Below are 25,417 nucleotides of genomic sequence, written 5' to 3' on the forward strand. Positions count from 1 at the left end.
GACAGTGTGCCTCATCTGTACCAGGCATTCAATAAGTAGTTATTGCTATATATATTTTTTTCCTGTAAGTTGTGTAGTCCTAAACTATCTATAGTTGAGATTTATTTAGAATTATAGGTTGGTAATAGCAAACTATTGTTTAATTTTACAATTTTTCATGTAATTTCAGGAAGACCTCCATTCTTCTCAGAAAGTTTTTCAGAATTAATTGAAAAGATTTTTTATGCAGATCCTTTGCCACCTGTTCCAAAAGGTAGGATTTTTGGGCACCTGGGTGGCCCAATTGGTTAAGTGTCCAACTTTGGCCCAGATCATGACCTTACGGTTCGTCGGTTTGAGCCCCACAATGGACTCTGTGCTGACAGCTCAGAGTCTGGAGCCTGCTTTGAATTCTTTGTCTCCCTCTCTCTATGCCTCTTCCCTGCTTGTGTGCATGCTCTCTCAAAAATAAACATTTAAAAAAACAAACCAAAACGTAGGTTTTTTTTTTTATTATTATAAATGCAGTTAGTTTACATCTGACACTATAAATGTACACTGTTACCCAAAGTCTGTTTTTGATTCCTAACCCCCAAATTTACATTTTATAGATAGTCCCAAGTTGATATTTTTAGAAATGTTAGCATTCCCTTTGCCTTCTTAAGATAATGGAAAAACACTACTAATAGATTCCTTCATTTAATTATTTTGTGCTCCTATATCAACAGAAGTCTGGTATAAAGATTTTAAAAACTCAAACTTTTGTGTTTCTTGTGAATGTACTATTTACTTACTTTGTACTCATGTTCCTTGTATTTATTTCTGTTTAGTGTTCGAATAGGGATAAGTCAGGCATTTGTCAGCTCTTTCCTCGATGAATCAGAATACCCCTGACAAGTTTTTAAAGACTTTAAACTAGACATAGTTGTAGTGTCTTAAAATGATTGGAACTTTAATCAAATGGATTTTGATATAACAATCTACCTCTAACAATTTTAAGGCAAGAAAAAGAAAAAAACCCAAAAGGCCCAAACATAGCATAGGAAAACACTTTAGTATATACCACAAGAAAAGTGAATCTTAAGATACACAAATGAAAACAGAACTTGATGAGGAAAACTTTTTAGAACTAATTAATGGAAAAACTGGGAATACAGAATTCTTTCAAGATTTCAAGGGTCATCCTAAATGAAAAAGCCAAAACATTACTTTGAAAATAGTCTATAGTTCTTAAAAGAAAACAAAACTGCTTACTTTTTCTTTAACTTAAGAATGGTTGATTTCTACAAAATATTTCCTGTAATGATGACTTTGGATTATTGTTTTTGTTTTGAATACTAGAAGTATTGATTATTGTTTTGTCATTTAAAGATTTTTAGGCAGGGAGCAGAAATCTGAAAATACAGGTGTCAAAGATCTGGTCAGGGTACATCTGGTGGCCCACACTTAATTAGGGATCTTCATCCCTAATGACCATCGTGCCCAATAGTGCCCTCTGTTGGATGTCTTTGTCCACTGTCTTCGGGGCCACTTGTATCCACAGACTGATAATTTGTGGTATATTCTAATTGAAAAAGAACTAACATTTACAGACTATTGGAATTGGACAGTGTCATAATATTGTGACATGATTTTCCTGTTAAAAATCTTTAAAAGAGAGAGGGGAAGAAAAGAGGGATTGCAAGTATTCTTATCACCGTACATTATAAAGCCAAGTTGGTCAAATTAAGAATGCCTCAGAAAATGAGGCATAATTAAAAGTTGAGACAAGGATATGAATTTGTCAGCCTGGTGATCCTGGCCAGGCTTATTCAGTAAAGAGAAAGTGTAGAGGTTAGTCCCAATTTAGTTTTTGAGATGCATGTTTTTTATGGTCTAGGAAAAAATGTTTTTTATTTTTATGCTCATTCCTCACTCCCATTAAATGGAGGATATAGTTGTTAATGGATTCAGTGTTCTCTTAAACGTGTGCTCAAATACTATCGCTCTAAAGTTTATGCACGGCATATATTCATGTACTTACCACTTTTTTTTTCTTTTTGGGGATCAATTTGTGTATAGATTCTTCTCTTCCTAAAGCTTCTTCAGATTTTATTAATTTGCTTGATGGTTTACTTCAAAAAGATCCTCAGAAAAGGTATGTATGGATAGTATTTTGATATGAATGAGAAGAATCTTTTTCTCCTTTCATGTACTTCTAAAAATAGTACTGTTCTTAATATACACAGAACTTTTAAAATTACCTCTTTAGGGGCGCCTGGGTGGCGCAGTCGGTTGAGCGTCCGACTTCAGCCAGGTCACGATCTCGCGGTCCGGGAGTTCGAGCCCCGAGTCAGGCTCTGGGCTAATGGCTCAGAGCCTGGAGCCTGTTTCCGATTCTGTGTCTCCCTCTCTCTCTCTGCCCCTCCCCCGTTCATGCTCTGTCTCTCTCTGTCCCAAAAATAAATAAACGTTGAAAAAAAAAATTAAAAAAAAAAAATTACCTCTTTAAAAAAATATGAATTTACATTAAGAGTGTTTTCTATTTGCAGGTTTTTTTTTAAGTTCTTATTTTAGGGGTGCCTGGGTGGCTTAGTCGGTTGAGTGTCCAACTGTTTATTTCGGCTCGGGTCACGATCCTGGGGTTATGGGATTAGCCCTGTGTCAAGCTCTGTGCTGAGCGTGGATCCTGTTTGAATTCCCCCTTTCTCCCTCCCTTCCCCTCTCCTCTTCTCTCCCTCCCTCCCTCCCCCCACTACCTGTGCCCTTGCTCTGTCTGAAAAAAAAAATTTAGGGGCCCCTGGGTGTCTCAGTTGGTTAAGCGTCTGACTTCAGCTCAGGTCACAATCTCGCAGTTCGTGGGTTTGAGCCCCATGTTGGGCTCTGTGCTGACAGCTCAGAGCCTGGAGCCCGTTTCGGATTCTGTGTCTCCTCCTCTCTCTGCCCCTCCCTTGCTTGTGTTCTCTCTCTCTCTCTCAAAAATAAACGTTAAAAAATTAAAAAAAAATAATTGCAGTTAGTTAACAGGTAATGTTAAGTGTACAGGAGAGTGATTCAACACTTCCGTACATCACCTGGTGCTCATCACAACAGGTGCCATCCTCAATCCCCATCGCCTATTTAACCGAGCTCTCCTCTTGTAACCATCAGTGTGTGTTCTGTAGTTAACCTGGTTTGTCTCTCTGTCTCTGTTTGCAGGGATTTTTAATCATGAGGAAGGTTTAAAGTTCATTTCTCCTTTAACGTATTAAATAGTTGCCTAATTGGTTGACAGATTTTCTTGTAACTTCTTAAGTCCAAGAAGGGCGTTGTTTTCCATTGTGGATTTCAGGCTAAGTCTGTCTGACACTGTTGAACTAGGGATGATACTGTCAAGATACAGTTAATGTAATAACTGCTGAGTGGTATTTTAATATGATGTGTTTTTATGATAATCCTGTCACAATGAGAGTGCCGAGTGAGAGGCCAATAGGCACAGCTTGAATTTTCTGGGTTGCAGTAATGGCAGCAAATGAGAAGCCACTGTGGCATGGGATTGTAGAAGGCAGGCGAGGAGTCCGGAGCGGGTCTCCCTGGGTTAGCAGACAAGAACAATTGGTTTCTAGCTCAGATTGTCACTAGGTATCTGGGGCGTAGGGGTGGTTTAGGCAAGTGTTTGGGGTCTCTGCGTCAGGGTGTAACATGAAGAGTAAATTTAATGTAACATAGGAAATCACCCATTCTCCAGCTTCGTTAAATAGAGAAAAAAAGTGCAGAAGGAATTGCTAATTCCCCTTGTGCTTACAATGGAATACTCTCAGGATTAGCGTTATTTTGCTCTAGTCTTCCAGATGCCTTTTGATAGGGTACACATCTACTTGATTTAGGATGGGTGTCCACATGTCCACATATTTATATCCCTATATTGTATACTTGTTTGCATAAATGATACCACTCTATAACCTAGTTCTGTCCACTTCTGTCCCTTTTATTTACTTTTTGACAACGAGAGAGAGCACACAAGCACAAACAGGGGAGGGGCAGAAAGAGGAGAGAGAATCCCAGGCAGGCTCAGTGGTGTCAGTGCAGAGCCCGTCGTGGGGCTCAAACTCAAGAACCATGAGATCATGACCTGAGCCCAAATCAAGAGTCAGAAGGTTAGCTGACTGAGTGATTGAGCCACCCAGGCACCCCGAGAGTACTTCCTTTTGGTTTTTATTTTTTTTTTAAATGTGTGTTTCTTTTTGTGAGCGAGTGAGCAGGGGAGGGGTAGAGAGAGACGGAGAGAGAGAATCTCAAGCAGGCTCCACATTGTCAGTACAGAGCCTGATGAGGGGCTCGAACTCACAAACTCTGAGATCATGACCTGAGCTGAAATCAAGAGTGCGATGCTTAACTGACTGAGCCACCCAGGCGCCCCTAGAGTACTTCTTGACTTGGAATATCACGTACACTGGTACGGTAAATACCCTTTTCTGTATTTGTTATTGTTCCTTTAGGCAGTCACCTCCTTGGAGTTTTCTGACAGTGGGGTTGGTGGCCAGAGGCTTAGAACATGAAACAATTTGGTGCATTTGTTACCTGCTTGGAATGTGTGCTGGCGTATTACCTCCAGAGAGCCCCTTCCCTCCCAGTATTACCTACATCAGACTTTGTTGACCTTCTACGTTTTTGCTAAGCTGACAAAAAAGAAATTTTGCTTCATTGGCAATTTTTATTTCTCTGTTCGTGTTTTTTAGGAGCCCTTTGTGAAAAAGGGATATTATATGTGATTACGGATACCTTCTGTTTCAATTTTGATCAAAGTAATTTTTATTTCTTTTTAAAAAAAATTTTTAATGTTTTTTATTTTTGAGACAGAGAGAGACAGAGCATGAGCGGGGGAGGGGCAGAGAGAGAGGGAGAAACAGAATCCGAAGCAGGCTCCAGGCTCTGAGCTGTCAGCACAGAGCCCGATGCGGGGCTCGAACTCACGGACCGCGAGATCATGACCTGAGCCGAAGTCGGACGCCTAACCGACTGAGCCACCCAGGCACCCCAAAGTAATTTTTATTTCAATAGGCATTTTGAATAGTCCAGTTTTCTTTATTTTGAAATTTTAGACAGGTTTAGCCATTCTGAATCTGATGATTGTAACTAGAAGCATATTAATAGTAAAAATTAATGCTTTGCAAGTGAGTCTGGCTTTTAGGTACAGCCTAAAGTCTTTAAAAAAATTTTATTTTAGAGAGAGTGCACTGCACCAGTGGGGGAAAAGGGCAGAGGCTGGGGGTGGTGAGGGGGCAGAGAAGGAGAATCCGAAGCAGGCTCCATGCTCCTTGTGGATCCTGACGTGGAACCAGACGTGGGACCTGATCCCATGACCCTGGGATCGTGACCTGAGCTGATATCAGGAGTCCGATGCCCAATGACTGCACCACCCAGGCACCCCAGCCAGCGTCAGGTCATTTTAATGTGGGCAAAGTAGCTGGATAACATTTGACTCCTACACAGACGCGTGACTGTATAAAATTATGAGGTTGATTTTCTTGTTTATTTCTGAATGAAATTCTAAAAGTGAAGTCCCAAAAATGAAAGTCATGAAACAGGTAGGGTAGGTAGAATAAAGGATGATAGAATTATAGATTGATAATATCTGTTATATTTCCTTAAAAATGTTAAGCTAATGGGGGCACCTAGGTGGCTCACGTGGTTGAGCGTCTGACTTGGTCGTGACTTGGGCGCGGGTTGTGACCTCAGGGTTTGAGTTTGAGCCCTGCATCGGGCTTGCTGTTGTCAGCGCAGAAGCCCTCTTTGGATCTTCTGTTCCCCTGTCTGTCTTTCTCTCTCTCTCTGTCTCCCTCCTCTGATCACACTCTCACTCGGGGGGGGGGGGGGGGGGGCAAGGAACAGTAACTATAATTTAAAAAATGGTAAATAAAATTTTAAGCTAATTATAGGCTCCTTTCATAGACTCTTTTGAGAACCCAAAATGTTTTCATCAGGCTCCGTGCAATATGAACCAATACTGAGTTTTTAGACTCTTTCATTCTGTACCATTTAAGGCTTCAGAATTATTATTTTTTGCATGTTGCTAAGAGATTAATTGTATACTAAAATGCAAGTAAAGTATGAAAGAATTGCGGAGGTACATTTGAATGGAGAAATTTATAAACTATAAAATCTGATATATGTAATTGGGACATGACTTGGGAACTATGCATGGTAAATCATGTGAAAAGAATTTTAACATTTATGTTTTGTCTAGATTAACTTGGGCAGGCCTATTGCAGCATTCATTTTGGAAGGATGCTTTCGTTAGGAGAGATCATGAATCGAGCACTGAGGATTCCATCGTCAGGTAGTGTATAAGCTTACCTTTGTGTGGGGGGATGTGGTTATCAGGTGACCATACTGATTACTGTTCTAATAATGCAGCGTCAATGACGTAAATTTGTCTGTTTTCATACTAGGAGAAAATCAAGCATTTGTTCAAGTGTGCTTGAAGAGTTTAGTCATGACCTTATGTGTTCGCGATTTTGCTCATTTTTCCGATCAGTTGTTTCTTCTCCAGTCAGTGATTGAGTATGGTGGTCGTTAGTTCTGTTCATCAACTATAACTCCCTTCCCACCTTGCAAGCACATGGTGGGATCTCCTCCCCCCGCCCCCCCCCTTGAGTCAGGCATGGTCACGTGACTTGCTTTGGTTAATGAAATGGGAACAGAAGTGATGTGTGTTCATTCTGCATAGACGCTTGAAGAGCCCGTATGAGATTGGCCACACTGCTTCCTCCTCATGAGGTAATTGGGAAGACAGTTGCCGTCGGGCTGGGTCTTTAGTGACTGTGATGGGCAGAGCTTCCCTGCCAGCCTTTAGTGGCTGTGTGCATGAGGGAGACAGGACATTCTAAGCCACAAGGATTTGTGGGTTGCAGGTTACCACAGCATAACCTAGCTCCTGTCTCATTCTGGCTAATATACCTCGTTTTTATTATAAAATCTTGTTAGCCCAGGACACTTAAAAAAGGGATGGTATTAAGAACAAGGTGAGGAGTGGTCGAATCAGGGCCCTTTAATTGACCCCCCGCCCTGCCCCGGTCAGCTTATTCAGTGGTGAATGGTTGTGTGATCCTTGGTTCTCATCTTGGCAAATTCAGCGTGTTGGATAGAGAAGGTCTCTCCTAAATATTCTATTTAAGGTCTCTCTCAAACTTGGGTTTCTCTGGTCCAGTGCGATTCAACCACGCTCCTACCATTGTGTTTCGCTCTGTGGGGACTCATAGAAAGCGGGGCTCTGGTCGTGGTCCTCCAGTGTCTGCAAGGCACAGAAGACCTCTGACCTTAGTGTGTCCTCTTCCTCGTTAATCTCTATGCCTTTGGTTTCTTTTCTTGCCTTACAGCCCTTGCTAGGACTTTTTCAGTAAGGCACTGAATCAGGAGTGATGAAAATGAACCTCTTTGCCTGGTTTCTGCCTTTTGAGATGAAAGCACTCAGCCTTTCACCATTAAGTACGATGAGTTGGAGGTTCATGTAGCTGCCCTTCTTCAGTTCGAATCTGAATTCGATTTTTGAATTTTGTCAGATGCCTTTTTGTATCGGTTGATAAGATCATGTGGTTTTTCTTCTTGAGACTGTGGTTTTCAAATATTGAGCCAGCCTTGCAGTCCCACAATAAGCCCCACTTAGTCGTGGTGTATTACAGGTTTTGTGTCTTGCTGGATGTGTTTGGGGCCAAGTGGCAGGAGGACAGCGAGAGAGGAGGAAAAAGAAGAGGATGGCAGGGATTTGCCTCCTGTTCTTAAGATCATGACTCTCTGGCTACAGAAGATGCCCCTCTGTGAGTTCGAGCCAGTGGCTAGGAGCTGCTGCTGTTCCCAGCTAGCTGCTGCAGGGTTACCTGGTAGCAGGAACAGAATAAAATGGAAAAAGGAAAAAAAGGAAATTAAATCATGGCATTTCCTCTGTCCTGACCTATAGGGGTCCCCTTTCCTGTTTCTTAGAACAGAAATAGAAGGCTTCTCTTAGAGGCTCCTTTTGTCTGTACTCAGTGCCTTGGAGTCCAGGCCAGGCAATACTGGAAGGGGAAAAATAAGAGGGAAGTTCACTGCCAGGTTACTGGTACTTATAAACTTAGGGACTCTGGTTTACTTGCCTGATCTGCCACTTATTTGCCACTGGTAAGATTTACAGACAGTACAAAGCCTTGCGTATAGTAAGTGCTCACTTTAGCTGCTCCGTGACCATGCTTCTCTAACTCCATGGCTTTGCCAGATGGTACGTGTAATTTCATGAACTTTTCCAGCCTCTTGTTCTACACAGAATACTGTAGAAAGCTCAAAAATAAGTTTGATTGTGTTGGCTTTCTCCTGTTGAGCAGCGGAAAAGTGATGGAGCATTCTGGGACCCAGGATTCCAAGGAGGTTTTGAAGCCAAGTGGACAAGCCAAGGGGGACAAGAGTGGTCAGCGACTGAGTCACTCTTTCAGACTAGGTGAGCTTTCGCTGGAGCACGTTCTTGCCGCTGAGGGTGCCGTTTCTGAGAAATTCTAGTTTTTGCTACCATTCTCTTTAAATTTCTGCTTGCATCATGCCCCGCTCATGGTATGTGTGGTTCTTTACACGTAATGTTTTTTCTGTCCTGCCACAGAAAATCCAGCTGAGTTGCGGCCTAAAAGTACCGTTGGGGGTCAGCCGAATGAGTCCATATTTCTTCTGAGGTTTGTAAGATGACAGCAGTAAGGAATCCCTGCGCGATGACAGTCAGGTCTTCTTAAAGCATCTGTTGTCCTGCTGGCCAACCGTGTTCCCCAGAGATAAAGCGCAGGGATGTGAATGCCGAATTCCGTATCAGTCTGCTTTTGAAGTTCGTGTTAAGTGCTGGCCAATGGAATGTTGATGTGGCTGTGCATTTTTAAACGTTTTTTAACCAAACGAGGGGTGCCTGCGTGGCTCAATTGGTTAAGCGTCTGACTTTGGCTCAGGTCATGATCTCAGAGTTCGTGGGTTCGAGCCTCGCGTCGGGCTCTGTGCTGACAGCTCAGGGCCTGGCGCCTGCTTGGGATTCTGTGTGTCCCTCTCTCTCTGTTCCTCTGCCGGCTCGCGCTTTGTCTGTCTCTCAAAAATAATAAACGTTAAAAAAAAAATTTAAAAAAGTTTTTAACCGAACCACTTGTCTTTCCTATTTATAAGGGTTAAAACCTCCTCATTTTTACTTGCCCTTCAAATAGAATTGAATGTGAAATTTTAGCAGTCAAGCTTCTTTATTGAATACTTTGAGGAAAGAACAGGTTGTGTTTTTGTTAAATTTTTTTTATATAAAAAATTTTTAGAAAAATGTTTATTTTCGAGAGAAGAGGGGGAGCAGAGGATCTGAAGCAGTTCTGTACTGACAGCAGAGAGCCCGATGTGGGGCTCAAACTCACAAACCATGAGATCGTGACCTAAGCCCAAGTTGGATGCTTAATCGATTGAGCCATCCAGGCATGCCATGTTAAATGTTGTTTTATGTGGAGACTTAAATAACGTTTTTTAATAATGTAATCATTGAAGTAATTTTAAAGAGAACAGAATGGCATTTTAATATAATTAAGAGCAATGTATTTAAAATTTTAACATGTAAACGTCAAGTGTTGTATTTATAGTTTTGGTCCTATACATAAATAGTTTTATTTAATGACAAAGGGGTTATAACAATGAACTAAAATTTCCTGACTTGTTTTACCCTATGAAAATATAAAGTATATTGAATTTATCTATATACATTCTAGGCATTAATTCAGTTTTTTAAAAAACTTTGTACATACAATCTTTGGCATATTTCGTGAGTTAAACTACTTGTTTAATGAATGACTAAAAACAGATGAGTGAAAGAGACATAAATGTAAAAAAATATAAACAAATATAAACATAAAAAAAAGACCCTAATGATCTCAGTGGAAAAATTTCTTAATATGTGAAAAACTCCAAATCAGAGCCCAGGAGGAATGGAGTTACCCACAGAGTATGACCAGCATTCTTTAATTTCGTAATGTTGTTTATTTTTGAGAGAAAGAGGGACACACGCAGAGTGTGAGCAGGAGAGGGGCAGAGAGAGGGAGACACAGAATCTGAAGCAGGCTCCAGGCCCTGAGCCATCAGCACAGATCCGGATGCGGGGCTCGAACTTATGAACTGTGAGATCATGACCTGAAGTCAGATTCTTAATTGACTGAGCCACCCAGGTGCCCCTGACCAGAATTTTTAAGTATGGGAGGAATCATTAAACACAGATGCAGATTATAACTTGTTCCTTATCTTAAATAGATACCAAGATGATTTTCCATATCAAACATTTTCTGAAATAGAATTGTAAATATTTTCCATCCTTTGTAGACTGTCTGATCTATATTACTGTGTTAATCCTGCTGATATGAGCAGACATTTAAAAAATAAAATCAAGAGTGTCTGAGTAGCTTAGTCAGTTGGGCATCTGACTCTTCATCTCAGCTCCGGTCTTGATCTTGAGGTCGTGAGTTCAGGCCCTGCATTGGGCTCTGCGCTGGGCATGGGGCCTACTTAAAAAAAAAAAAAAAAAAAAAAAAAAAAAATCAAATCAATGTTTTAAGGTTTCAGGTTAAAATAGAAAATACTGTATATAGCATAGGTGCTATAAATAAATAATAAATTAGCCAGGAAACTAGAAATATTTGCAAAAAAGGTGTTGTATAAACAGAAATTAGAGTTTAAATTTATGAGATCACCCAGAATCTTGACATTGTATCATTTTATCGTGAGATGTGTTTTTTCCCAGATAATAGTAAACAGGATAGAGTTTCTGCACTCTGAATAATGTTGACCGGTATGTATTTTCCAGTTCTCGCCCGACCCCGAGAACTAGCAGTGCGGTCGGACTAAGTCCTGGTGAGGATAGGACTCAACATTCACCACAGAAGGCTTCTCTGACCAAGGTGAGCAGGGATGGAATCTTTCTTTCCTTTTCCTTTCTTGCTTTTCTTTCCTTCTTTCTTAGCATAAGGTATGGAGACTCAGAAGAATAGTTCCAAGTTGATGTCCAAACTATGATCGTAATGACAAAATTTGCAATTAAGTCACTTTCTTTATCACTCTCTTTTTCTGGTAAGTACTCCTACGAGAGCATTGTTTCATAGTTATTTTTTTGGTAACAGCCTCAGTAACATCTGATCGACATCCCATTTAATTCACTGCTTAGAGTGTATGGGTCGGGGGCTTTGTGCATATTCCCAGGCACATAGCCACCACCACAGTCATTCTGAGAACACTCGCCTCCCACAGGGAAATGCCATCCCTATTCGCAGTCACTCCCGTCCCCTCTGTTTCTCTTCCCTCTCACCCTAGGCAGCCACTAATCTTGCTCTCTTGATAAATTTGTCTCTTCTGGACGTTGCAAATGAATGAAATAACACAATAGGTCCTTTTTTGTGACTGGCTTTTTTCACATAACACAGTATATCAGTACTGTGTTCCTTTTTATTGCCAGATAATTGGTTGTGTGTACCACATTTTTCCATTCATCAGTTGGTGGGCATTTGGGTTGTGTTTCCACCTTTTGGCTATTGTGAACAATGCTGCTGTGAATGTTTGCGTACAGCGTTTTGAGTGGGCCTGCCTTGAGTTTCGCCTTATACCTGCAGGAGTGTAATTGTGGCATCGTGTGCTAACTCTGTTAAACCTTCCAGAGAGGGGCGCCTGGGTGGCGCAGTCGGTTAAGCGTCCGACTTCAGCCAGGTCACGATCTCGCGGTCCGTGAGTTCGAGCCCCGCGTCAGGCTCTGGGCTGATGGCTCAGAGCCTGGAGCCTGTTTCTGATTCTGTGTCTCCCTCTCTCTCTGCCCCTCCCCCGTTCATGCTCTGTCTCTCTCTGTCCCAAAAATAAATAAAACGTTGAAAAAAAAAAAAAATTAAAAAAAAAAAAAAAAAAAAAACAACCTTCCAGAGAACTGCCAGACTGGTTTTCAAGGCAGCTGGGCCGTTTTACATTCTCACTAGCAGCGTGTGAGGCTTCCGGTTTTTACCCATCTCTAATGAAACTAGTTACTGTCTTTTTTCCTAATTGTGGTAAAATACATGTTGCATAGAACTTACCATTTAACTGTTTTTTAGTCATACAGTTCTGTGATGTTAAGTACATTCCCATTTTTGTGCCACCGTCCTCACTCTCCGTCTCCAGAACTGTTTCATCACCCCACATTGAGACGCCGTGCCCACCAAACAATAGCTCCCCACCTCCTTTCCTCCCAGCCGGGGCAGCCGCTGGTCTACTTTCTGCCTCTGTGCCCGGTAATCTCCTATAAGTGGAACTGTACAAAATCAGCCCTTTTGTGTCTGGCCTGTTGCACTTAGCATGATGAGTTCAAGGTCTACCGTGTGTCAGAATTCCATTCCCTTTTCAGGCTGAATAATACTTCGTTGTGTGTAGGTACCACATTGTGTTTATCCACGCACCCATCTTTGGCCACTCGGGTTGCTTCAGCCTTTGGGCCGTTGTGGATAATGCTGCATTATAGCCAGACAAGGAGGTGTGAAATTATACCTAGTTTTGATTTGCATTTCTGATGGCTGATTTTATTGAGCATCTTTTCATGTGCTTATGGGCCATTTGTATATCTCCTTTGAAAGAATGTCTTTTTTTTTTTTTTACATTTTATTTATTTTTGAGAAACAGAGTAAGACAAAGCGTGAGCGGGGGAGGGGCAGAGAGAGAAGGAGACACAGAATCTGAAGCAGGCTCCAGGCTCTGAGCAAGCAGTCGGCACAGAGCCCAACGCAGGGCTTGAACGCACAAACTGTGAGATCGTGACCTGAGCTGAAGTCGGACGCTCAACCGACTGAGCCACCCAGGCACGCCTGAAAGAATGTCTCTTCAAATCTTTGCTCATTTATTGAGTTGTAAGGAATTCTTTATGTATTCTAGGTATGTGATTTATAAATCTTCCACCCTGTGGATTGTGTTTTTCAATGGTGTCCTTTGAAGCACGGAAGTGTTTATTTTTATTTAATTATTTTTTGAGAGAGAGAGGGAGAGCAGGAGCATGTACACGTGGGGGAGAGGGGCAGAGGGAGAGAGAGAACTCCAAGCCGTCTCCGTAACTCAGCATGGAGGCTGTGGGACGACTTTGGCATCATTACCTGACCTGAACTAAGGGTCGGCTGCTCAACTGACTAAGCCATCCTGGCACCCGAAGCGCAGAAGTTCTTAATTTTGATGTAGTTCAAATTATTTTTTGTGTGTGTGTGTTGTTGCTTAGGCTTCTGGTGTCATAATTTAGAAGCCATTGCCTACTCCAAGGTCACAAAAGTTTATGTCTGCGCTTCGCTCTTTAGGTCTTAATTCCACTTGAGTTAATTTTTGTACACGGCATGAGGTAGAGGGTTCAGCTTCATTGTTTTGCGTGTGGATTTCCATTTGTCTCAGCACCGTTTGTGGAAAAGACTGTTCTTTCCAAGTTCATTGTCCTGGCGTTCTTGTTGACTATCAATTGGCCGTAAAGGTGAGGTTTATTTCTGGACTCTCTGTTCTGTTGATCTCTGCATCTTTCTTCATGCTGGTCGCATGGTAACTAACTGGCTACTCTTGATCACTGTAGCTTTTTAGTAAGTTTTGAAGTTAGGAGGTATGATTCTTCCAATTTTGTCCTTTTTCAAGGTTGTTTTGGCTACTCTGGGTCCCTTGCATTTCCTTGTGAATTTTAGGATCCGTTTGTATGTTAGTTATATGTGAGGGGAAAATTGTGTAACAGTAAAAATGCATTTTATTTTATTTATTTTTAGAGCAGGGAAGTGGTGGAGGAAGAAGAGGGAGAGAATCCTAAGCAGACCCCATGCTCAGTGCTGAGTCCAACCCAGAGCTTGATCCCACGACCTGGGATCATGACCTGAGCTGTTACCAAGAGTTGGATGCTTAACCAACTGAACCACCCGGGTGCCCCCAAAAATGCATTTTGAAATGCAACAGATGTTGAGTCTCTTCTGGCCATGATTATTGTAGAGGAGTGCACTTAATCGTTTTATTGAGAATAGTCAAGCAGTAATTGTGTAAGTAGTATAGGAGAGTTTATCTTGTATAATTTTTTAAGTGATTTTTTTTATTCAATTACAAAATCTTTATAATTGTAGAAAACTTGGAAAATGTACAAGAGGACAAAGGAAAACTACTTGTAACTTAATTATCCAGGGTAACCACTGGTTATATTTTGATATCTCTATTTCTGAGTCTATACATACATGTTCATTTTCAAACAAGGGAACATAATTTTATGATTGCAGTGTTTGAACACTTTATTCCTGAGAATTATATTTTATTTTGCTGTTGTGAGTGGGTATTTCATTTTTAGACTCTGTTAACCGTGCTTATGTTTCATTTATATATAGGAAACTAATTTTTAGATATACATTTCTAATTGGTCTACCTTACTAATTCTTATATTAATATGTTTTTAGTTCATTCATGTTGACATTTCTTTGAAGTCTTTCTGTCTTAAATGCCCGTGCTTTTAAACATTAAATTCTTTGTTTTACCAAGTTCCTCCTTATTCTTCATGTGTTTTTTGATAAGTCTGTTTTCTAAGTTGCAAAGGGGTGGTCTTGTTTCCAAGAACCTAGTTAGCTAATTATTCCTTTAGTCATGCTCTCGCCTCAGTTTTGGAGAATTTCCTCATTTTACACTTCACTGTTTTGTTTTGTTTTTTCTGTTTTGTTCTGTTTGTTGGTCAGTGTTTCAGTGGAAGTCCCCCGCTGCCCCGCTACCCGTGCAAAGAGGTGTTTTTATTAAAGCACGGGGATAGGCTCCATGGGCAGGAAGAGCTGCCTCAGTGGAAGTTGTTAAAGCATAAATCCACTTTTTTTTTTTTGGTCTGATGTGAAGTCCTAAGGTGGCATCACACTAGGAATGAGAGTTATGTTTAAGTAGAACACAAAGATAAATCTCAAATATGGTTACTCATTTTCATTATGTGTTAACTCTACTTTAGCTTTTATGATTATTTAAAACATTTTTTTTTTTAATGTTTATATTAGAGAGTGTGAGCATGGGAGGGGCCGAGAGAGACACAGAATCCAAAGCAGGCTCCAGGCTCCAAGCTGTCAGCACAGAGCCCGATGCAGGACTCAAACTCAGGAACCGTGAGGTCATGATCTGAGCTGAAGCCGGACACTCAACTGACTGAGCCACCCAGGCGCCCCTGTCCACTTTAGCTTTTATAAAGATAGAGGTGTTTGGGGCGCCTGGGTGGCGCAGTCGGTTAAGCGTCCGACTTCAGCCAGGTCACGATCTCGCGGTCCGTGAGTTCGAGCCCCGCGTCGGGCTGTGGGCTGATGGCTCAGAGCCTGGAGCCTGTTTCCGATTCTGTGTCTCCCTCTCTCTCTGCCCCTCCCCCGTTCATGCTCTGTCTCTCTCTGTCCTAAAAATAAATAAAAACGTTGAAAAAAAAAAAAAATTAAGATAGAGGTGTTTAATGCTTAGGTAGAGGGTTAGTATTTGATCTTGAAATTCCTTTATGCTGTAATTTTAGCTTCATACTGAATATTTTGTAAAGCAGAATAAATTGGTGAGTGTCGAGTGGATGAATGATAAAAACCATCCTGGTAATTGAAAAACAAGTTTGCCTCATTGTAGCTGAAACATCAAACTATAGAAGATCTGTTTTCTGCTTCTAACTAACCAGCCTTTGTGGTAAATGTGAACGAATCGGTTACTTTGACCTTTGTTTTTTCCTTCTGTAACCATGAGAATGATGATGGATAGAACTGAGGATTTTTGTGAAGATCAAAGAAGACGGTCTCTGGAAGTGTTTTGAGTAGCAACCTGAGGTCCATAGATACAGGTGACCCTTCCAGTGGTGTCTTACTCAGGGTCTTATTAGCCCGGTTCTTAAAAGCCCTGCAGTAAGTCACAGAAACAAAGCCTCATTTTTGTTCTTATTTCAGATTGCAAGTGAACACCTGAGTCAGCAGGACCTGGAATCCCGGATGAGAGAGCTTATCTACACAGACTCTGATCTTGTCATCACCCCAATTATCGACAACCCAAAGGTGGGGAAAGATGCCCTAACAGCTGAGGGCTGAGCGTTATTTAGACTTTATTTAGAGGGCTGAAGTCCTGGTGATATCTTCATTCCAGATACTGTTGGCTTTCTTTTCTTTGCTGTTCCTCATGTCTCCTTTTATTTCATGTGTGCCACACGTCTACACTTCTGACGCCCACCCTGTGTGTGACCCTCTCCTCTTCCTGTGTTACTTGACCCTTCACTGAGTGCTGAATTTCTTCCTCTTCTGCATCGGCTCTGCCTCCCCTCAGTCCATGGGCTTCTGTACCTCAGACCTTAGTCCTCATTCCTTTCGTTTCTCTATACATTCTCGAATGAATTTCTCCAACCACTCTAGTCTTGGATGTGTTAGGAAGGCAGATGTGAGTGAGCACTGCTCCCCCTGCTGGGGTGAGTGGGCAGGTCACAAAGAGACTAGTGGGTGCTCAGGACTGCAGGCCAGATGGCGGGGAGACACTGGGGGCTTGGGGAGTCCTGGTTCACGGTGCACTTCATACCCGGCGTGATTTTTGTTGCTTCACGTCTCTTGGAATATACCTCTGTATTGCCAGGGGCTGATGAATATTCTTAAGAAAAAAAATCAACTTCTCAGTCCCTCTGTATTACCTATTCTGTATTTTAATTTTCTTTTTAAAATGTCTTTTTCTGTTTTGATTTATGACCATTTCCCCCCATTTCTTTGGGGAACATTACTGTAATGTAGAACAAATGGGTTCTGGGGTGCCTGGGTGGCTCAATTGGTAAGTGGCCAGCTTCAGCTCAGGGCATGCATGATCTTATGGTTCGTGAGTTTGAGCCCTGTGTCGGGCTCTGTGCTGACAGCTGGGAGTCTGGAACTTGCTTTGGATTCTGTGTTTCCCTCACTCTCCCTCCCCCACTTGCATTCTATCTCTCTCTCTCTCAAAAATAAATTAAGAAAGAACAAATGGGTAATTGGATGCATATTTATCTACTAGGTAGACAACATTTAATACAGATTACCCAGCTATTTTTCATAATGGAGCTAATTCTTTTTATGAGTTCAGCTATCTGACGGAGTAACTGTATATCATGCCAGATTTAATGTGAAATGGGTCATTTTCCCAGTGGACCTTCTAAGAACAGTTTGTAATGTGTTTTGACAAGGTTCTGTTTCTTTATTTCTTTTTCTAACCATACTTATTTGTTTTAGGGCAGCCTTAGTCAAAAATTTTTTTTAAACTTCTAATTTTAGATATACAGAAAAGGTTCAAAAATAGAGTTCTCGTGTACTTTTTACCCAACTTTCTCTGATGTTAGCATCTCATGGGACCATAGTATGGTTAGCAAAGCTGGGAACTAACATTGGTATGGTGTTAACTAAATTACCGAATTTATTTGAATTTTACCACTTGTACCACTGATGTCCTTTTTCTCTTCTAGGGTCTCTTGTTCCACTTTGCTGTTAGGCCTTTTTCTGTTACCTTCTGTCCTTGTCTTTCATGGCTTTGTAATTTCTTAGTTTTTCCTTGGCCTTCGTGGCTTTCATATTTGAAGAGTACTTACCAGGTATTTTGTAGGCTGTCCCTCAACCTGGGTTTTTCCAAGTGTTTCTCATGATTAACATGGAGGAGGTTATGCATTTTTGGCAAGAAAACCACCAGCAAAGCTTTTTAAAATGCTCTATAAAGAGGTTTTGGAGATGTTAGATAAATAGAAATGACGGTTGAATTTTTAAATTAAAACTGTCGAGGTGAAAGTACCCTGGCTGTTCCAAACTCATGGATCTAACTACCCATTTTTCCAGTTTCTTAAAAAAAATTGTGTACTTTCCTATTCATGCTGATTACATCTTCCTGGAATAGTGTGTTCTCGAATTCAACCATGAAATTCTTATTCTTTAAAACCTGAGCCCTCCTTCTGGTTCTTCCATAAGCCTTGTCAGCCTAAAGTGCTTGCTGCATTCTCTAATGTGTTAGAAAAATTCCTGTGAAATGTTCTGTCTCTAATTACGTCCTGCCCGTTTTGCATTGTTGAATTTTTTTTTTTTTTTTTTTTTTGGCATTTAACATGTTTATTTTCCCAGAGTATCTGCTCTCTGACTGTAGGATCATGTCTCTTATATATTTGTATCCCCCTTAGCACTTAGCATAGTGCCTCACCCTTACAGGTACCCAGTAAATATTTGTTGAATGACTAAATTTCTTTCTTTCTTTTTTTTTCTTTTTAAGTTTATTTATTTTGAGAGAGACCAAGACCGCATGAGCAGGGAGGGGCAGAGAGAGAGGGGGGAGAGAGAGACCTCCAAGCAGGCTCCACACTGTCAGTGCAGAGCTCCACGTGGGGCTTGAACTCAGGAAACCGTGAGATCATGACCTGAGCCAAAACCAAGAGTCGGATGCTTAGCCGACTGAGCCACCCACCCAGGTGCCCCTGAATGACTAAATTTCTACCTAGAGGTTGATTAGCTTAAGAGTAAGCCAAGATAAAGTGCTTCTTTTTCCACAAAACTTTGTTTAGTTAAAGTAAACTCTGCCCTCGTTGTGGGGCTGGAACTCCTGATCTCAAGATCAAAAGTCTCATGGTCTACTGACTGAGTCAGCCAGGTGCCTCAAAATGATCTTGTTTTTATAAACAAGTGCTTATGGTGTTTTGTGTGTTGGTGTTTGCATATTTTTTTTTTTAATTTTTTTTTTTAATGTTTATTTATTTTGGGGACAGAGAGAGACAGAGCATGAATGGGGGAGGGGCAGAGAGAGAGGGAGACACAGAATCAGAAGCAGGCTCCAGGCTCTGAGCCATCAGCCCAGAGCCTGACGCGGGGCTCGAACTCACGGACCGTGAGATCGTGACCTGGCTGAAGTCGGACGCTTAACCGACTGAGCCACCCAGGCGCCCCAGTGTTTGCATATTTTAATTAGAAAGGGCACTGTTGAATTCTTTTTCTTTTTGGTGACAGGTTTTGTAGTGTTCTTTTCTGTCTTCCTTGATTTATAACCTGATAATTGGAGTTACGTCAGGAGACCGATATGTCTCAAAAGGCATCTTTAAAAGGTTGTTTTTCTTTTTTCCAACCACAGATAATGAAACAACCACCAATTAAATTTGATCCAAAGATACTGCATCTACCAGCATATTCAGGTAGGATTACAAAGCACTTGTCAAACACATAGACTCTTGGCAGACAGATATAAATAAGACCTCTAACAGCAAATGGAGTTTTTTTTTTTTTTTTTTTAATTTTTTTTTTTTTTTCAACGTTTATTTTTGGGACAGAGAGAGAGAGAGAGAGAGAGAGAGAGCATGAACGGGGGAGGGGCAGAGAGAGAGGGAGACACAGAATCGGAAACCGGCTCCAGGCTCTGAGCCATCAGCCCAGAGCCCGACGCGGGGCTCGAACTCATGGACCGTGAGATCGTGACCTGGCTGAAGTCGGACGCTTAACCGACTGCGCCACCCAGGCGCCCCTGGAGTTTTTTTTTTTTAAGTTTATTTAGAGACAGAGACAGAGCATGTGAACAGGGGAGGGGCAGAGAGAGAGACAGGAGAGAGAGAGAATCCCAAGCAGGCTCCGTACCATCATCGAGAAGCCCAATGTGGGGCTTGAATGCACAAACCGTGAGATCATGACCTGAGCTGAAACCCAAGAGTCAGAGCCACTCAGCGCGCCCCCTCTGCCTGCTTTTTTAAAGCAAATGGAAGGTTTTATTTATTTATGAATAGCTACATTTCTGTTTTCTTGCCAACTGGCTATATTCTTGGGGTAGTGCTGTGTGCATTGCAAACGACCTGTAATCCATTTGTGCCATCCTTTGACCGTGCCCAGCTGAGTCTGGGCTGCCCTGTACCCCTGTGGAAGTGAACGTTCCCGTAAAGCTGTGCGGGCCCTTCTCTTGCCCTTCCCTCTTGTAGAGCCCATTGGATTTCCAACATTTATGGTATTCTTGTGGGTACAGAGGGTCGGAGACCACAACGAAGAATTGAGACTCGACTCTAGGGGGTTGACAATGGGGTCAGATGGTTTACTTTTGTGGAGAGGGTTTGGGAATGAAGATACTCAAAGAAGATGGGTTCGGTTTCCTTTCACCTAATGGGAAGTCTTATGTGGGGTGAGCATCAGAAATTTGTTTACACTTTAAACTTTGATGTATTTTGTGTGATAAAATCTATTTTAAGCTGGTAAACTAGATCTAGAAAAACATTCTTCATCATCGCTGGAGTATAATCCAGGATTTCATATCAAATCAAAGTAAATTCAAAATAAAACATTTGAATTTAAATATACAGTGCCAAATAGAGCCAACCTTAGAGGAGTATTATTTCAAAATAATATTGCTTCCCTTTTCCTCTTTACTCTGAGTTATTTTAGGAAATTATTACTGCTTATTTTATTAAAAGATGGAAATTAGCCAAAACTGTGGTCATTTTGGATGGCATCTTATTGCCCATTTTTGTTTTCTGTTTGTATATGGTTTGGGATTGGATCTCCCAGAGGATTTCAACTACTGTATTAACCTGTTACGTTTAACAGTCATTTCATTGGAACTTTTTAACAACTGCACAATTCTTAGCTTTTCCAACATTTTCCGGCTAGATCGCTTTATTTATACGAAGGCTATCACTTGCTTTTTTGTAATACAACTTTCTTGAGTATTTTGTTAAAATCTCGGTTGCAGGATGATTCTCCTTTAGGCATCTTTTAAAGGTGGTTTTCCATTCACATAGAGAAAAAGTGTCCATGGGTAGAAAAGGAGAGGAATCTAGAAGAATAAATAAAAGTAGTGTCCTCTTTGGAGGACTTTATGGTTTTGACATTGTAAATTTATGATCGTCTTTGTTTTCAGCTGCTGAAATTCTGCGTTCCGTTTTTTATTTCTCTTGTAGTGTTTTCAGCAATTTTTTTTTTTTTTTTTTACCTGATACCCACTTTTAATTTGTTCTTTCCTCTCCAGTGGATAAATTAGCATTTCTAAAAGACCAAGATTGGAACGACTTTTTGCAGCAGGTGTGCTCACAGATCGACTCCACTGAGAAGAGCACGGGGGCCTCGCGAGCCAAGCTGAACCTCCTTTGCTATTTGTGTGTCGTGACTGGACACCGGGAGGTGGCCACGCGCCTCCTCCATTCACCTCTGGTGGGTAGTTCAGTCGTGAAGTCTCCTTTCGTGGTCCTGGCAGCCTGCCTTTGGCGTGTAGCTTTCGTATTTCTATTAAGATTAAAACATCAGTGCTAAAATACTCACTTGATTTAGGTGCAGTGAAAAGAAAAGAAAAAGATTTATCAAGATTACAGGTTTGCCAGAATTTTGTCCAGTCGTTAGATCCGAAAGAAGTTGAGTAGACCGTGATCTTGAACTTTTTCTTTTGTTATACTCGGGCTTGCGTTGTATTTTAACTTGTAATAATTGTAAGATATTTTTCATATCTGAAATCTTAAGACATTAGACCTTGTCATCAGCTGCCAGAATGAGCTGCCCATGTGGAACAAGGCCTGCTTTCCTCGGTTGACCTGGCAAACTCCCGAGATTTCTGATATCACTTTGATAGGAGACCCAGAGTCTCTAAGGCTTTTCTTTCTTTTTCCCCTGTAAATATTTTCTTGGACTGTCTTGGCCATCGGTAAAACCACAGGAGTTTGGTAGAGCTTTTGAAGTCTTCCTCAGAAAGGGGTTACAGTGGTCTGGAGCATTTTTCATAGTTAGGTGCTCATTGGGGAACTGGCTTGAAAAAATTTAAATTTGTTTGCTTCCAAGATAGTATTGAGGTTACTTGTTTGGTGCTTGGTGTGTGTTTGGAGCAAGGCGGGCGTGGGGGCACGTTTATGGAATGTAATTGGGTAGGAGAAACAAAGTAATGTTCTTAGTGTTTATTTTTATCTTGTGTGTTCAGTGCTTTTGCATCTTCCTGAGTAATTGATTGTCTCCTAATGCAGGATTCACATTTCAATTGTATACAGGTGTGATTTGTTAACTTAGTCACTTTCTGTGTTATTTCATGAAGGAAATGTACATCTTGTTTTATTCTTTTATTCTAGTTCCATTTACTAATCCAGCATTTGCGAATTGCTCCAAACTGGGATATGTAAGTAACGTTTATATTTAAATAAATTATTCTTCGTTATTGTAAGTCATTAGAACATACATGTTTATCAAAAGCACATGGTCCTAAGTACTTACGTACTGAAGTAATCATTACTGTGAATCCTTGGCAATGTCTATAGGCATCCCAACTGTAAATTTAAAAAGATTTCGGAATAGGCCTTACACTCCAATTCTAGGATTCTATAAACTATATCTGGAAACTTTGTTACTGTTACTCTTTGGAGTATTCTTTTTTTTTTTTTTAATTTTTTTTTTTTTTTTCAACGTTTATTTATTTTTGGGACAGAGAGAGACAGAGCATGAACGGGGGAGGGGCAGAGAGAGAGGGAGACACAGAATCGGAAACAGGCTCCAGGCTCTGAGCCATCAGCCCAGAGCCTGACGCGGGGCTCGAACTCACGGACCGCGAGATCGTGACCTGGCTGAAGTCGGACGCTTAACCGACTGCGCCACCCAGGCGCCCCTGGAGTATTCTTGATCAGATGCTTTTGATCCCCGTTTTAGTTCTTGCTACGGAGTTTTGGAGTTTTCCGTTGCCACTGCATCTTTCTCTGGCGTAATGCCTGAGTCCCTTATGATGTTATTTAAAATCTAATGGTATTATGCTCTGTAAACCCCTGATAGAAGTGTATGATATACTTGTTGAGTATGCAGACAGCATACCATTAGGTAAAGTGTTGGAAGGCTCTGGTTTCCAGTTGTCAGGGAGACCTGGCCAGATGATTACTTTTTTCTGAGTCTCTACTTCTCGAAGAGTCTGTGTGGGGTGATGAAATCGCATGGGTTTCTGATTCACAGACCTGGGTGTGGATCACAGATCTGCCCCCTGGGTAACTGCCATAAGTGCTGAGCCTCAGTTTCCTCAACTGTAAAATGGGGATAGCATATCTACCTCATAGATTCTTGTTAACTGAATTTTGAGGGGTGCCTGGGTGGCTGGGTGGGTTAAGCATCTTGATTTCAGCTCAGGTCATGATGTCATGGATCATGGAATCACGCCCCCACGTCGGGCTACACACTGACAGCGTGGAGCCTGCTTGGGATTCTGTCTCTCTCTGTCTCTGTCTCTCAAAATAAAGAAGCTTAAAAAAACGGAATGAGATAAATATATGAAATGCCTTGCATAGTGCCTGATTCTTCCTGGGTAGGTAGTAAATGTTGGAGTGTGGAGGCTGCAGTGGTTGTATTTGATATTATCAAGCCTGTTTATCTTACTGTTAGAGAAGCACATGAAGACATGAAGGTGAAAGGTTTTGTGCAACGTGGTAATGATGGTAAGATAGCAATTACTCTTTGCTGGCAAAATTTGTGGGAAACGAGGTATTCACAAAATGCTTTTTTGGATAATTTTTGTTATGCATCTTCTAGGGTCACTTTCCCAAGGTAAAACCTGGCATTGCAACTAGGATTTTTAGGCTTTTTTGAGTGTGTAAAACTTTGAGAAGGTTTGCGGCGTGCTCACTGAAAAGCCAACAAAACCGAGCACTTTAGCTACAACTTACGTTCTTGACTGGGGTGCCCCCTGCTGACTTGTTGTGTTGTTGGGGGGAAACAAAACCTTTTTTAATCTTTTCCAAGTACTGTTGTTTCCCCCTATTTTTTAGCTTGAAGCTTAATTGTAAAACAGCTTGTGTCTGAGGAAAATGATAAAAACTAAGGTGGACACATCCTCTGCTTGGAACCTTCATTTATTGTCTTTGTCCATTCAGACGCCAGTTCCTTCAGTGAGGCCTTCTCTGACCCAGGTCGTATCACCTTAATAGCATGTAGGGTCCTTAGCTGGGGGATTGACCATCACTGTTGAAATGGGTATATTTATTCCTTGGTGTTTTTTAGCATATAGGAAAACAAAACAGAATAACACAGAATTTGGTTTCTCTTCCCCTTTTGACATAATATGTTTTTTTTTTTCTTTTTTTCAACTTTTATTTATTTTTGGGACAGAGAGAGACAGAGCATGAACGGGGGAGGGGCAGAGAGAGGGGAAGACACAGAATCGGAAACAGGCTCCAGGCTCTGAGCCATCAGCCCAGAGCCCGACGCGGGGCCCGAACTCACGGACCGTGAGATTGTGACCTGGCTGAAGTCGGACGCTTAACCGACTGCGCCACCCAGGCGCCCTGACATAATATGTTTTAATGTCATTAAATATTTAAGATTTTTTTTTTCAAGGTATGCCTTTCCTTCTAGGCTATGAATGCCTAATCATTTAATTTGCCCTGTTCCCTATTTTTGGATGATATTATAACACTGCAAATAATATGCTGATGAACATTTTTGTGCTTAACTGTTGGTGCATGTTTGTTTTCTCTTTTTCCCTTTATGGCAGATTCTTAGAAGGAATGAGTAGAAGGCAATAAATGGTTTTGTGACTTCTGATAAGTTGCTAAAACATTCTTTACAAGCACCGTATCGACATGCATTCCCACTTGGTGTGTATAAAAATGCTCTTTTGTTAGACTTTTCAAAAGCGGAGGGGTGCCTGCGTGGCTCCGTTTAAGTGTCCGACTCTTGGTTTTGGCTCAGGTTGTGTTCTTGTGGTTCATGAGTTCAGACTGCGCATCGGGCTCTGCACAGACAGTGTGGAGCCTGCTTGGGATTTTCTCTCTCTCTCCCTCACTGTCCCCCTCCTCTGCATACTCTCTGTCTTACTCAAAATAAATAAACTTAAATAAAAAATTAACTTTCAACAGTGGATAATTATGAAATTTTGTATCCTTTGCCAATGAACTTTACCAAGGTATATAATACACACACAATAATACATAATATTGTAATTAAGAAACTAGATTAACCGTGGGAATATACATAATATACGTAATGTGAAATTTACCACTTTAGTGTATCTTTAGTGTGCAATTCAGTGGTATTAAGTACATTTACAACGTTGTGCGACTATCACCCCTATTCCCAGAACTTTTTCATCATCCCAAACAGAAGCCATTACTCATCGAACAAGTAACTCCCCTTTCCCCTCCTAGTTCTGGTAACCTCTCTAATACTCTTTATGAATTTGCCTATTCTGTGTGTAATATAGGTGGGATCTTCTATTGTCTCTTTGTATCTGGCTTAATTCCCTTAGCTTAACGTTTTCGGAGTTCAACCATGTTGTAGCACGTATCAGAATGCCATTCCTTTTTAATGTTGATTAACATCCAATATATGTTTATGCCACATTTTGTTTGTTTGCATCTGTTGATGGACGTTTGGGTTGCTTCTACCTTGTACTATTGCAAAAATGCTGCTGTGAACATTGGGGTACAAATAATCTGTTAGAGTCCCTGCTTTCAGTTATTTTGGGTATATACCTAGGAATGGATTATTTGGTAATTCTGTCTTTTCATTTATTGAGTAAATATCCTGTTTTCCACAGCAGCTGTACT

At 41.2% G+C, this 25,417-nt stretch overlaps 1 protein-coding gene across 4 annotated transcripts in view; it reads left to right on the plus strand.

The window, feature by feature from the left end:
- ULK4 (unc-51 like kinase 4) overlaps positions 1–25,417 on the plus strand; it is a 583,089-nt gene that overhangs the window by 19,288 nt on the left and 538,384 nt on the right. For 3 of the 4 annotated variants that reach the window (XM_045436431.1, XM_045436432.1, XM_045436434.1), the window contains exons 7-16: positions 170–253; positions 2,041–2,116; positions 6,185–6,277; positions 8,295–8,407; positions 8,564–8,633; positions 10,769–10,862; positions 15,858–15,962; positions 19,015–19,075; positions 20,887–21,068; positions 21,968–22,014. In XM_045436431.1, coding sequence (XP_045292387.1) covers positions 170–253; positions 2,041–2,116; positions 6,185–6,277; positions 8,295–8,407; positions 8,564–8,633; positions 10,769–10,862; positions 15,858–15,962; positions 19,015–19,075; positions 20,887–21,068; positions 21,968–22,014 — 925 coding nt within the window. The remainder of the gene's footprint in view (positions 1–169; positions 254–2,040; positions 2,117–6,184; positions 6,278–8,294; positions 8,408–8,563; positions 8,634–10,768; positions 10,863–15,857; positions 15,963–19,014; positions 19,076–20,886; positions 21,069–21,967; positions 22,015–25,417) is intronic. The other variant, XM_045436433.1, reaches the window with a different exon arrangement.

Source organism: Leopardus geoffroyi, chromosome C2, assembly GCF_018350155.1.
Source record: "Leopardus geoffroyi isolate Oge1 chromosome C2, O.geoffroyi_Oge1_pat1.0, whole genome shotgun sequence".
Classification (NCBI taxonomy): domain Eukaryota; kingdom Metazoa; phylum Chordata; class Mammalia; order Carnivora; family Felidae; genus Leopardus; species Leopardus geoffroyi.